Source organism: Adiantum capillus-veneris, chromosome 25 (genome assembly GCF_014529385.1).
Source record: "Adiantum capillus-veneris isolate H3 chromosome 25, ASM1452938v2, whole genome shotgun sequence".
NCBI classification, from domain to species: Eukaryota; Viridiplantae; Streptophyta; class Polypodiopsida; order Polypodiales; family Pteridaceae; genus Adiantum; species Adiantum capillus-veneris.
The window spans coordinates 126226972-126241548 of NC_140955.1; the positions used below are offsets into that span (position 1 = coordinate 126226972).

Sequence of the window (14577 nt, forward strand, 5' to 3'; positions counted from 1 at the left end):
CTTTGACATCTCTTTATCATGTACTCCACAACCCTTTCCATGCCCGTAACCTCAATTGGAAGAGATCCCGACTCAAGAAGTAGGAGCATAAATGGTGTTTGTGTCTTAAATTGGAGAAAGTTTGTAAGAAACACTTTTGGAAATTCTCAAACTCTTTCCAAGTAGACATTAAGATGCTCCCACCCCACACTTCAAATCCAAAGAAGAACCGGTGTCACCAATGCATCAAAAAGGTACTTCTTGAGAACCCAATACTTGATGCTTCCCGCATTACACATTTTCTCAAATGCATAATTTGCTCTCTTTCCTGCTTCCAAAGGACGTATAGCACATTCATGCCACTTGTGATTGGACGGAACCTCAAGGCCAAGGTACTTAAAGCTCTCAACAACTTCAAGTGTCTCATTGTTGTATACAATGCATAGCTTCTCCTTATGGGTGGTTTTCACAAGCATAACCTTTGTTTTGGATTCATTCACAATCAGCCCACTATGCAAGCAAAAGTTCTCAAGGACAACCATAAGCTTTTGTGCATCTTCTAAAGTGTGTGCTAGAAGCACTAGATCATCTGCATACACCAAAAGCATGATTACCACATTGCAAATAGTGACCTCTTTAATGCCTTCTTCTTGCATAAAGTCAAGTACCATTTGTTCCAATTGATCAATGCATAGACCAAAGAGAGTTGGTGACAACGGACATCTTTGTTTAACCCCAATAGTGCTTACAAATTTTTTTGAAATTCCTTTTTTCATGGGGAATTGACACATCACCTTCTCGTAGATTCGAGAAACCACAAGTATAAACTCACTTGGCACTTGGAGTTCTTCCATACTTCTCCACAAATTGTTACGTGGAATCATATCAAAGGATTTCTTAAAGTCTACAAAACAACAATACAAACGCTTGCCTTTCAACCGACTTTCCTTCATGAGAACACGAAGAGTAACAAGATGATCAATGATGTACTATGGCATCGATAAAAATCCGTTTGTCCTTTTGCATGCTTATCATTCTCTTCAGCTCAATCACTCAATTTTCATCTCCATTATGCACCCAAACAACTTTTCCATAAGAGACCCAATCATTATAGTCTGGTAGTTGTTTATACTCTTTACATTCCCTCCTTTATGCAAAGGCTTAACCCAATTAGTACTTCAATCATAAGGCATACCATGTTGAAGTGCAAGGTTGAATATATCACACATCCACTCATGGATCAAATCCCCCATCCATTTGATCATCTTTGGCTGAATACCTTGAAGATCTCCTGCTTTGTGAGTGGCCAACTTTTCAAGCCCACCGCATACATCCTCAATAGTAAAAAAAGAGGGCATACATGGGAGTGAACCATAAAACGATATTTTTCAGCATTTGGTTGGTCATATATTTGTCTACAATGTGTGTACATATTCAGAAGACTCAAGTTACCAAAATTCTCAACCTGCTTGCCTCTCAAGTTTCTCCTAAATCTTCCACATGCACGTGTCTTTTCTTGGACTTGAGAAAGTTGTCGCTTTACTTCCCATCTTCTTCTCTTCTTTTGAATCAATACCTTGTATGTATGCAAATGACTTTGATAGTTGTCTTTGTCCATATTTGCATCAAGCTTTATCAAGGACTTTTGAGCATCTTGACATTCTTTATCAAACCACCTTTTGCGTTATCTATCTTTGTTGATATCATGGAGATGCTTTATGGCAAAGCATTCTTCAACAAAGAACAAATAGCTTTCTTGAATGCTTCTCATTTAGTTTCCAATGGTGCGTCATATTGAAGCTTTGTCTATCATAACTTTTGCTCAACCATTTCAATGTACATGGTAGCCATTTGAAATCCATACATAGTGATAATTTCTTTTTCCTTTGGCTGAGATTATCATGCTTAGTTTCTTCTCCACTTGCAAGGTCAATACATAAAGTCCGATGGTCTGATTCTGGGTCCATTGGCCAAACATAAAACTCTTTATGCGATACATGATGGCTTCGGAGAGTAGCATAAAGTCAATCGCACTATCTCCATTATGTTTTCTACATATAAATCCATTGATTCCACTCCACAAAGATACACCATTGGCAATGAGCATACTCGTGCTATTACACATGTGTAGAAGTAACTTTCCAGATTGATCCTGCTCTTTCTCATCCATTGAAATACGATCATACAAGTGAACTTTCTTTAACTCTTTTGAAATGTATGGCATATCAAATTGTTGAGTATCATGTTGCAATGTTTTTGTGCGAGCATTCATATCCCCAAATACATTAATATCACATTTGCCTTTGAAATAAGCAATGTCCTCTTCTAAATAAAAAAATGGTTGGTCTCTATCCATGCAAGCATAAAAGGGGAAATCATGATGAGGGATGTAGCAACTGGCCACAAAAATCGGTGCTCTTTTTGGTGTTATAATTTTCAGTCCTACATAACGTTTGTACTTGTCATCTTTCACAATTGATACAAAATATTTCAATCCTTTCTTAACCATACATGCTATCCCTCCTTGCCCTCTTCGTTGCTTGAGATTCTTTGACTACATCAATGAATGTACTTGTAATCCTCCAAGCCGTTAATCCTTTGTGTATCATGCTCCCAAGTTTCAACAAGAAGTATAACATCGGCTTTGCTTGTTAGTTCATCAATGCAAACCATGGGTATCCATTACAATTTCAAAAGCATATTTTCAATTGTAACTTGGCCTCATAGGTCGCGCATTCCTATTTGCTCGAGGGATTTGCCTCCTCCTTGACACATTTTCTTCGTGAGAGATCTCCTTGTTTTTCTTATCTTTTCCTCATATGCTTTGCAACGCATACTTTGTTGTTTAATAGTGCAATTTCACATACAAAACATTTTGTATCCCTTAAATAGATCCAACTATTATCAATGATAATCTTTCGTTTGGTCTGATCCAGCATGGAGCATACAATCGGCCGTTCTCTCGAGCGAGGAGCTCCTTGCTTACCCACTCTATGTGCTCCATAGACCATAACTCCGGACATGTCAAAGTGGGTTTTGAAGAAATCTTCAATAACAATGGCAAGAGAAAGAGACGCCTCTAACTTCTCTCCGAAAATTCCACGAATAACAGTGTTCTTGGAACGTCGCTCCCGTTCATTCAACTCCTCCACATCCACATTCTCAACATTCTTTGTTTGAGCCATAGCTTGCATGAGTGAGGAATTAGGAACCACATTGTTACCACATATATCAACCCAAGATTTGTTTGTGCATACATTTTTCATGTTGCATACATCCCGGATCATGGTGTCAAATTTTTACTCTTTCAATATATGGTCATGCTCTAATTTACTCATGTGCTTTGTCAAAGCATTCAAGTCCAGAAGAGAGCGTTTACATTCCTTGACTTCTTCTTGAACTTGCATCAAATGTGTTGTTTACATCTCAAGTGTCCTCTTAAGATTCTCATTCTCAACCACAAGTACCTTTAGCGTGCCATTCTCCATTGCAAGTGCCCGTAAGTCTTTACCTTGTTTGTTTGACGGTCTCTTGCAACGATACCAAGTATGCCATGATCATGGTTTTCGATGTCGTTCATTGAGTGATTGTGTCGCTATCTCCACACTTTGGAGATTTTGCATCATTTTCCACAATGGTTGTGGATCTTGTTGGAGGAGAACCCTAGCAAGTGCCGGAGACATTGTATATAAAATAAGAGATGAGAGTCAACTTTCCTGAACATGTTCACTTCAGAAATGCTGCTACAAAAACGCCTTCCATAACTTCGAGAATTTTTGTCTTTACATTAATACATAGAGAGCGTCGTGCTCTTCGATTGAAGCTATAGATCACCCAAATCGAGTTCAGATGAAGAAGTTATGATCAAAAGTGTGAAGTGTTGTCTACTAGGTTAAAAAATGGCTGAACTTTACGAGAGAGAGAGAGAGAGAGAGAGAGAGAGAGAGAGAGAGAGAGAGAGAGAGAGAGAGAAATGAAATGAAATGAAATGTTATATTAACGTCTTCAAAAAGGCCAAAGTGACCTATGAGACCAAACTGATACAAAAGTGGTGAATCTGTTACAATGTCTGAAAAGTGTGAAAGTGTGAAAATAAATGTGAAAAACTAAATACAAAGTATTAGATAGACTTCTTAGGAGCATTCTGGGTGTCTGGCTAGAATGCTTCTAATCCTTTGTTGTAGTCTCCTCCGGTGAAGTGTGCTTCTGCATCTCGGTCGTGGTCGTCTCGATTTCCTAAGCTCAATTGCCCCGTCAATGAGGGTGCCTTTGGTATGAATGTTGGTACTTCTTTGTGCTCGCTGCTGGCCTCTTGCTTCTCCTTCCATTCCTGCTTCTCTCGATCCGAAGAAATCTGTGATCTGCCTCTGAGGCTGTAGTGCTCTTTGTCTTCTCATTAGATTATCCCTGTGCCGATGTAGTTCCAATAGATACAGGCCTAAGCACCTTTGATCTTGGTATTGCATGACTCTATCTAGAGGTCCAAAGCCTTCTTTGAATAGGCAATGGAATAGCCCACGTATCTCATAGTATACAGTGCAATGGCATATGTAGTGTAATTCTGTCTCCGGCTCCATTCCGCATAACTTGCAAATTCTGCTCTCAGGTGGGATTCCCCTAAATCTGCCAAATTCAATTTCCAGCTGGTGTGAGGATGTACGAATCTGACCAATAGCACATCTCAAACCATGAGACAGGTGGGTATCCATGTAGCTCGGGCGGTATACATACAGATATATATATATATATATATATATACACATATACATAAAAAATATATATAGAAGAGAGAGAGAGAGAGAGAGAGAGAGAGAGGGAGGGAGGGAGGGAGGGAGAAAATGAAGAAAAGAAACTTGCTCAAAAGCTCCCTTCGTATTAATCCCAAAAGCTTATGGAACGAACTATGAAATGTAAGCAAGAAGAAGGAAAATGCTCACTCCAAAGCTGGTTCCGTATCAATCCCCACTATCACGAACTCTTATGCATAAACTGCATTTTGGGGAAATTTTAATTTGAAAAACCCTGTTTTGAAATGTTAGCATGAATAGATTAAACCCTTTTTTTTAATATATAAAGCAACAGGTTTTCAATGAATTAAGAAATCTCATTCAGAGAATGTATTCCTATTAATTTCCTTGAGTTTTTTGAATTAAAACCCCCTCCTGTTATACTCACACAGTGAGTGAACGTGATTATACAGTCAACCTCCCAAGGTGGGTGGACAGAGAGTTATAAAAGTCAGGGCTGAATCTATCAAAATGTTTGAGAAGGTGCTTAGACAACATGCATTGCTTAAATTCTCGGAGTACAGACTTGAAGGGTTCACCAAAAAAATCGCTCTACCCCCTGAAATACAAATACCAAATTTCTTACCAAAAATTAAGGAAAAGAAATTAATACAATGTAGCAAAAGGATTAAAAGAATGAGGGTGTCTTAAAAAATAATTAATGTGCCCTGCTGTGGCACTAATTAGAAGCTTGTTTCTCTTCTAGAAGCCCTCACTTTTAGAAGTAGAGCATCCATGGCCACATCAAAGGCATCCTTCACCTTCTCAAGCTGATGATCAGGGTGGGCATAAATGAGAGAGGGTATCAAGCTTATCACTTTCTCCCTCATCTCTTCCACTTGCAACGCAGGAAATCGTCGCAAATACTGCTCGATCACCGGAAGCTTTGCCCTGATATACTCCTCAGGAATGAAAACAGAGTATGAGCTAAAGTTTTGAGGCAAGTGCCAATTGTATTGAGTGTAAACAGTATGTGCATGAAAGAGCACAGGAATGCACCCACATAGAATCGAGTCGAAAACGGACCTCCGTGTATACAAGTGCCCGATCGGCTGCAAGCAAAACACAGACTCTTGGAAAAGCTTCATTATGGCAGACGGTGAGTTGCACCCACTCTCATCTTCATTACAATCCAAGAGCTTGCAGAATTCAGAGCTCCGGCATTGCTCCATGAGTTCCGCCCATATCGATGACCGACCAAGGGAGTCCGCCGGCCGGTTTGCACCTGCAAATGCAACCAGATTCACCCTCTCCTTAGCTCTCATGCTGTCCTGCCATTCATTAACTTCAGAGTCCTTATGGGGATGGAAGTGGGTAGGATATGGTATTGCATGCTCTACATGTGATGCCCTATTTGTGTCCTTCTCTATGAGCAGCACCGACACATTCTTCAATGCCGGCAATTCCAAGAGGTTGTTGCCCCACCCACTCTCTTCATCCATCGGCCTCCGAAAATCCCAGCTCATTTTTCCTGTTACAAGAAAATGGTCCCTCCCATCCATGGCTTTCCATTCCGGCCGCTCTGTCAGCCAACCCGCCAAAGCGTTCGGTAAGTGATCCCTTATCGATACATTCGCATCCCACAAGTACCTTGTCAAATCCAAGCCTGCATAAAAGGGCACATAGATAAGGTCCGCTTTCAGCGAGTTGCTTGTCAGACATCTGTACTTCTTCATCCTGGTGTGGAAGAGCACATCTAAAATGAACTGCTCTGTGTTATACCATGAGTGAATCCCATTTTGTGGGTGCGTAAACAAACCTTCCTCATCTTCAAGGATGGGTCCGAGGCCACCGTTAGCAGTGGCACTGCAGACATCAATCCATTTGCGGCTATTTTGCTCACAATCTGATATTATATCCTGGTTGAACATGGGCGGAAGCGAATGCATATACACATGCTTCCCATCACAAGCATCATCCGACAGATCAGATGCCGGCAATCCCTTTGCTGACTGCAAAGAATCAGTTGATGGATATTGCACTACTTCTGGATGTGGCATTGATGAGAATATCGGTGTTGGCGGATGGTCTGACAGAAGTGGCGGCGATGATGATGATGATGATGAATACTCTTCTGTGGAGTCACTAAGAAAATTCAAGAGAGAAGCTACCGACCAGAAACCGAGGATTCCTGCTACAATCCAGCATAAGCGGCTGTAGACATAGAATTTATATACATTTACAGGGGGCTTGCTTTCTGGACATGGAAGCTGCTCCTGCATTGGTGCTTTCTTGGAAGGTCGACTCAGAACTCCAAAAATTGTGAAATCTGCAGTATGTTGGGTGTCCGAGGACGCCATAGCTCACACACATACACTACTTGATGATTAGCATCCAAATGTGTGTGTGTGTGCTGAGAGAGAGAGAGAGAGAGAGAGAGAGAGAGAGAGAGAGAGAGAAAGAGAGAGAGATCACGCCATAGCTCACACACATAAACTACTTGATGATTAGCATCCAACGGTGTGTGTGTGTGTGTGTGTGTGTGAGAGAGAGAGAGAGAGAGAGAGAGAGAGAGACCAGCAGCTGTGGGTGCGCGCAACACCACGACCCTGGCACGACTCGCCACTCGTTTGCTACCAAAGAGTGGTTCGAGGGTAAGTTCCTAACAAGGCTTTCCCACCGTTGAGTTTCAAAACTCACACTCACTAAATAGAGTGAAAGAGGAAATGTAGGGACACCTTGTGAGTTTCACAAACTTTTGCATTTTTAGCAAAATCTTGGAAAATTATGCGAAGTTTCCATTGAAATTTGAAACTTTGACTTTGTATAATCTTGAAATATGGTGTGAGTTTTGAAACTCACCTGGCGAAGGCGCTCTAAAACCTTACAAATACAAAACAAGGCCATCACAATGCACACATAGGCACTTCCGGTGGTAATTGTAAATTATCCAATAGTTGAATGAAAATGTGTGTATAGAATCACACTTGGATGAATCGCTTCAAAATGACACAAACGGAACAATGGCTACATCCAGTCTACTCTAACCAGAATTTGAGCAATATTACGAAGACTGATACATAATTTAGTTGGAGGTAAGACTTCACGACTTAGGTGTAACTATTTTTCTTTCTCTGAGAATTCAATCTCACTTTGTTTAATGAAGCTTACCCAGTTAAGCCTTGAGATTTTGCAAAAGCAAAAGGAGTAGAGGCTAGCCTTGATTCTTCAAGGGGACTCCTCACTTGATGCGATGTCTGTGAGAGGAGCAAGGCCCGGTATGGAATTGCCTCAAGGATTCAGAGAAGCCACAAAATAAAACTCTACAAAGCAAAGGTGGCAAGAATCGGTCTGCATACATTTTCCACATCTGAGTGTCGCAACAACCCTTGCTCGAGAAGGGTGATGGCATCATGAAGAGAGACCCTTCAAAAATGTGGTACTCTTGGCAGGAGAAAATGCAATGGTTTGTTAATAAAGAAAATTGCCACTCCATACATAATTATAACTTTGTGATATTGAGCCTTTCTAGTACCTATAAAGAAAGAGACCTAAAAAGATAAAAAATGGAATCTCTCATTGTTCCTGCTTTGCCTTAAAATCTAATATCTAACTAACCCAAATGATTTTCTCATATTAAATTGATCATTTAATGTGGGAGAATAAACAGGAACAAGAGTTAGAATATAGACATGTGCTTATGGATCTATCTTAGCACGGGACCGAAGTCAATGGGTCCAAATGAGAGATGGTCTGTCAAAGACAAATGCTAGCTAATAGAGCTTGAAAGACCTTAGGGTTAGCTTCATTAAGGACCTCCAAATATTAGTGTTAAAAGTCCTTAGACCTAAGACCTTAGGCAAGCTAGGGTTGAGCTTGAGGTGGGAACCCAGCCCAAGCTTTAGGTGCTTGTCGTGCTTGCTTGACTAAGGTGCTTGAGGGGCTTCATGACTAAGGTGCTTAAGGGGTGAGGTGTAGCCCAAGACCTAAGAGGCAACAAGGACACATGTCAAGCACCTACACATGATGCCCTCATGTAGTGCCTAAAGCCTATTGGTTGACCTCTAAAGGGGTCCAACGAGAATTTAGTTTATTTAATTAATTGTTTAAGCATTATTCAATCCCTCTCTCTCAAAGGGGTACCAAGGACACTTGATCTAATGCTTCCCTTGTTGCTTGATATGCACAAAGCATGTGATTGGCCAGGCTGGAGAAGGTCCAATCACCATCAAGGAAGAGCTAGAAGAGGGGGTCGACCCAAGCTAGGAGGGGGTGTGCTTGCCCATATACCCTTTCTCATTCACTCACACACGCACTCATTCTCATAGTGTGTTGTGCAAAAACACCATCTCCTTCTCCAAGCTTGAGAAGTTGAGAGCTTACACCAACAGCTCTTGGCTATGGAATGCAAATCCAACCAAGAGCCATGCTCCAAAGTGCATGCTTGCCCTCTCCTTCATCTCCATTACTATGCTAAGCAACAAGAGTAAAATCAAGTGAGGAGTCTATGTATTTCTCATATGTTACTTATTCTTCCTCTACCCTACCCTCATTCCCTGCTAGCTCTCTCCACCTTCGAAGGTGTTTGAGGTCTTGGGACTGAGGCCGGGGACAAGTAAATGCTTTGGTAAGATAGTTAAGGGCATAATCTTGGTGCATGAATCTTTCCATCTTCATTGCACCAACGAGGTATCAAGGAACACAAATCATTTTATTGTACCAAGTCTCTCTACATGGGAGAATTTATAATACAAAATCCTTTTGGAGGGGGGACCGGCTCCAAGTAAATCCAATCCTCAACTGTTGTCAATTTCTCTAACCCTTTCTCTCTCTCTCTTTTACAAGTATTGTTCATGCCAAGCTAATTAGGTATAATGTTCATTTTGCTACTTTTAATCAAGTACTCTTCTTATGCTCCTTAAAGAACCCTCTTAAAGGAAATGTTCACTATGGTTATTTAAATTTTGTTACTATCCATGTCATAGTCATATTCCATTACATGCTTTGATAGAAAATCCATCATCAACAAAACTCTAACTAATCATGCAATCAAGCAGAACGCTTCTAAGATAGTAAGCTATATGTACAAATGTTTGAGTGACCTCGATTAAAGAGATTACCTGAAGGCAAGGAAGGAGGGAGCTTCTCTACTGTTCACTTCTTCTTCAAGGAGGTGAGAGCACTGTCTTCTCAGAGGGACAATGCCATTATCTCTTCGTATGCAAGAAGAATCATGGAAGGAGGTTTAAGTAGGGTTTGTTGACAAAGAGAGAGTGAGGAGGAGGAGAAGATCTCAAGAAAGAGTCTTCAACTCATGACCTCATGCTCTGTAGGGAATTGAGATAACCAATCTACCACTCATCGGAGAGAGAGGGGGGGAACCTTCATAGATGAAAAATCAGCCCAAGAACTGGGATAAATGATCTACCATACTTAGAAGAGAGAGAACGAACATTCTAACTCAAAGATCAACTCTAGACATGTTATTTAATGGTGAATTAGTGTAGCCAATCTAGGTTATAAAAGAGAGAGAGAGTGAGAGATATACCCTTCACTGCCTCATAGGAGAGACCCCTAAGATGTAGGTCTCATGGGAGCTATGCTCTAGAAAACTTACCAAGTCAATCGATTACAACTTGCAAGGTGATGAATAGAGATTGATGCCATGCAATTATACATCTAGTCCACTTTCCAATTGTGCGTGAAAATTAATGGTAATTTAAAGCGTTGTGATGTGGTTTTGAGGAATGATGCGATCTGTCCCAAAGTTAAGAAGTGTTTTGTTGTGATTTTGGGACCCTCCTATGTAAATAAAGCATGCGTGTACAAAGGTGGTGTGTGCTTGCTGTCTCTATGCATGTCGACCAATTGTGTAGGGTACATAGTTTTGCCGTATTTCTATATGAAGTATCGAGACTTAAAAATGTGAGTAAGTGCTTTAAAAATATGAAAAAAAACTAAAATTTTATCAATAAGTGAGTGATGTGGGAGTTTCAGCAGAGAGCATGAAGCTCCTTATTATAGCCTGCTAGGAAGAGTGGGGGTTTTGATGTGGAGATGCCTGTGGTGAGTTGTGAGTGTGTCTCTCCTCCATGAGCTGATGAAAGTGGGTGCTTAGCTCTGCATATTGACCTCTCTTCATCTTGGTTTGAGGTATGGTAGCTATGACGTTGTGTGCAGCTACCTACGGTGCAAGCTGCAACTAGTCAAGGCTAGACTATGTGCTACAATACCTTGCTTATACATATGCAAAAGAGAAAGGTTTCCCCAAGTTTTCTATCACTTTTTTGAGTTATTTTTCTCAAATTTTTCTTACAACAAATGGTAGAGAGCGAAAATACTTTTCATTTTTAAAATGTAGACAAGAAATTTTACGACCCAAAATTGGGGGGCAAACTCGATCTTTTTATTGGGTGCTTAGGATGTCACTTTTTGGGGTCTTACATGTAGTGTCGTTTTCAAATATCTTGGGAATGTGTCCCTTTCCCAAAATTTATCCTTCCCAATACACCGTTTTTCTCTTTTGGTACATATTTTAAATTTCCTTCTACTCATTGTGTCCTTTCTTTAAAGCTTTCTTTGCACCATATCCAACTCATCATCTTTCCCATATCTAAGCTCTGACCATGAATCCTACTAGGAGAGGTATCTATCATCTCCATGTTGAGTTGTAAAATAAATATTCCCCTCTCTAAAAAAGGAATAGACTTTGTGAAACTCCTCTTTTCTATATAGAAGTATTGAGATTAGAGGAAAAGAAGCACATTGACATATGGATGGATGGTAGATTGTATCCCATAGACCCCATCACCAAATGCACCCCACCATTTTTCAATTGCTCTTCATTGATGAGATTTGTAGGAAATGGTATGAAAGGGCTGTTAGGCTAGACACAAAACCTTGCAGCAGAGAGAGACATTCTTAAGCTGGAAAACCATTTGCTACTATAGTTGAAGGATTCTGATAATCATTATCGTCAAGAAAGCAAGGAGAAGGTAAAGAACCTCCGATCACTGTTAAATAAAGTTAGAAGAAAGAGGAAAAAGATTGGCTTAGACAAAGACAAAGGAAGTTGAAGAATGTTGAGAGTCTCAAGCGAGGAGGTAGAGGCTGTGGTAGCAAAAGACTCAAAGCATAGAGGTAAAAATGATTTTTTTTAAAAATTGACATCTTTGTCTTGCAAGTTGGTATCTTTGGGTGCTATAGTCTTTTTTTGTGTTTCCCTCATGTCCTTAGTTCAACCAGACTATCCACAAGGAAACATGATAGGTGCATTACAATCATTTTTGTGAAGTGATTCCACCTGGTGTTACTAGCAACCTATTGGATAAAAGAAGATTTAGGATTGACACGCAAAAATGCACCAATGGACTTTTGCAAAGTTCTACTTTGACAAAGATGAAGTTCAAGGCATTATGAACAAAGTTGGAATCAATAGGGCAAGTTATCAAAATCTATTTAAGCTCATCAATAAAAACCTAAAGCAATCAAGGGTGAAGGGGTCCTTGCTATCAAATCCATGAATTGTTCAACAAGCCAGACTCAGAATTAATTCTAAGGTCATGAAGATTTTTGGAGAGCCTTTTAACATCAATGACATATGTCTTGGTAAGAAGAAAGATCTCAAGTTCAACTCTTTTAACAATCTATTCTTTGACTTGAGAACTTTGTAGAGGGCAATGATAAAATTCTATGATCTTCAACGTAGGTGAATGAGAAAACATTTTTTGTGATAAAATTAGATGAAAGTCAAATTGTGAAGGGTATCAATAACCCTCATGAATAGATCTTTCATACCATAGAGGAAAAAAACCCCTAAAGATTTTAGTGCGCAATCAGAGAAGAAAATTTGGTGGTTGTGTGCTTTTGAGGTTGATAGAGGATTTTAATGTGTTAAATTGGGTGTTCCACCACACTAGTATCCTTGGAATAATCAAAGCTCAACATGCTAGGGAGGAGCTAATTGTTGAGGGTTTTGGTAGGTACAAGGTGGATTGGCACTTGTTTCCTAAGCATCATTCTAAGCTTTAATTTCCACTCAAAAATCTTGACCAAATAAAAAAAACCGATCAAAAAATGACATTTTTATGAATTTTTAATTATATATAGTATGCACGGGGGGTCACTACATAGAAGTTGTGTATATCACACGCATTCAATGACTATTTCTAAAACTTTTAATATGTAATTTTTTTGACAAATAAAACATATATAGCTCTCCTAATGGCTTGAAAAAATATATATTTACTACTTATATAGTGCAAGGACACTCTAAAGAGAAGAAAATACTAAAGGAAAAATATGCAAAAGGAAAATTAAGCAAAAGAAAAACACATATGTATCAATATGCACTCAACCATCTCTTCATATGGACACGTCGTGCCATCTTTGTAAGTGACCTGTTTTGTCTTTCAGCAACACCATTTTGTTGAGGTGTATATGGAACTTCACATTGGTGTTTTAGCCCATAATTAGATAGAAAATGCATTAAACGCATGAGACTTATATTACGCCCCCCCTGCCCCTTGGCGATTTGAACGGAGGGTGCCCATAGTACATTTAGGGGCATTTCCGCCATATCTAAAAATTGCCTGAAGCACATGAACACTTTTGCCTTAGCTTTAAGCGGATACACCCATGCATGCATGGAGTAATCATCAATGAAAGTAATGAAGTATAGGTAATTCCAAAGGATGGAGTTTACATAGGCCCACAAACAACACTATACACAAGTTGCAATATGCATGTAGCTTTTATTGAACCATCCCTTGGAAACTTTGAATGTTTCGTCTTACCCAAAATACGGCCTTCACAAACATGCTTCTAAGGTGCCTCAAGAGGCGCCAAAGAAGCAACCATATTTGATTTCTACAAATCAAGCAAACTGCCAAAATTTAAATGCCCAAAACATGCATGGCAAAGTTTTGCATCTAAAAAGGCCTTTGAATCTATAGCTCCATTTGCAAAATTTTGCCCACACTTGTCATACAAAGTGAGCTTATATAGCCCACCAAAAAAAATATGCTAGATGCAGCAATTTCAAACCAAAAATGAGATCATGAACAATACATCTATCATTCACAAATTTGACAAAAAGGCCAATTCTAGCAAGTGCAGATATAGACAAAAGGTTATTTTTAATCCTAGGTACATAAATTACATCAAAAAGTGTGAAAGAACTGCCATTTGTAGCAGTGAGTACAATATTTTCAACTCCCTTGATCGGGTAAGAGGCATTGTTGGCACAAGTGACCGTATTCCCATGAGGGATAGACTCGAGAGAGGTAAACAAGTCACAATGTGAAGTAATGTGCTTTGTTGCACCACTATCAAAGTACCACACATGTGAATCTACAACAACTGACATACATCATCATGGACAAAAGGATCATAAATGCACTCTACATTAAGTGCCCACTCTATATCCACATCGGAATCGCAATCTCCTTTCACAAAAGATTCTACAATAGTTGAACTGGTAGTGGAACCAGCCTCTTTCTTCTTGGCCTCTTTTGCCTTCAATTTAGGACACTGCTTTATCCAGTGATCATGAGCCTTGAAAGAATGGAAACACATCTTCTTTTTTCTTTTTTTTGCTAGAACTCCTAGACGATGTGCTGCTAGCAAAAGCATTAGGAACAAGTGATTTTCTACTCACCAAAGAACCATGAGAAGTAGCTACATTACTATAACCACCTTTTCTTTGAGCATCAAAAGAAGCATATTCGATTGCACACTGTTTAGCCTTTTTCTTTCTTAAAATTGACTCTTATAATACCAATGTGTATATTGCATCAAACTTGACATCTTGAGGGTTTCCTTGGGTCATAAATCTCCAAGTACTAGCAAAACTGGTAAGAATCTGGCAATG

At 39.6% G+C, this 14577-nt stretch overlaps 1 protein-coding gene across 1 annotated transcript; it reads right to left on the reverse strand.

The window, feature by feature from the left end:
* Positions 1 to 4952: 4952 nt before the first annotated feature.
* LOC147425612 (xyloglucan galactosyltransferase MUR3-like) lies at positions 4953 to 7344 on the reverse strand. Its single transcript, XM_086499839.1, has one exon. It carries the CDS (start codon positions 7064 to 7066, stop codon positions 5450 to 5452), a length of 1617 nt encoding a protein of 538 aa, XP_086355965.1. The 5' UTR covers positions 7067 to 7344; the 3' UTR covers positions 4953 to 5449.
* Between the last annotated feature and the right edge of the window lie 7233 nt (positions 7345 to 14577).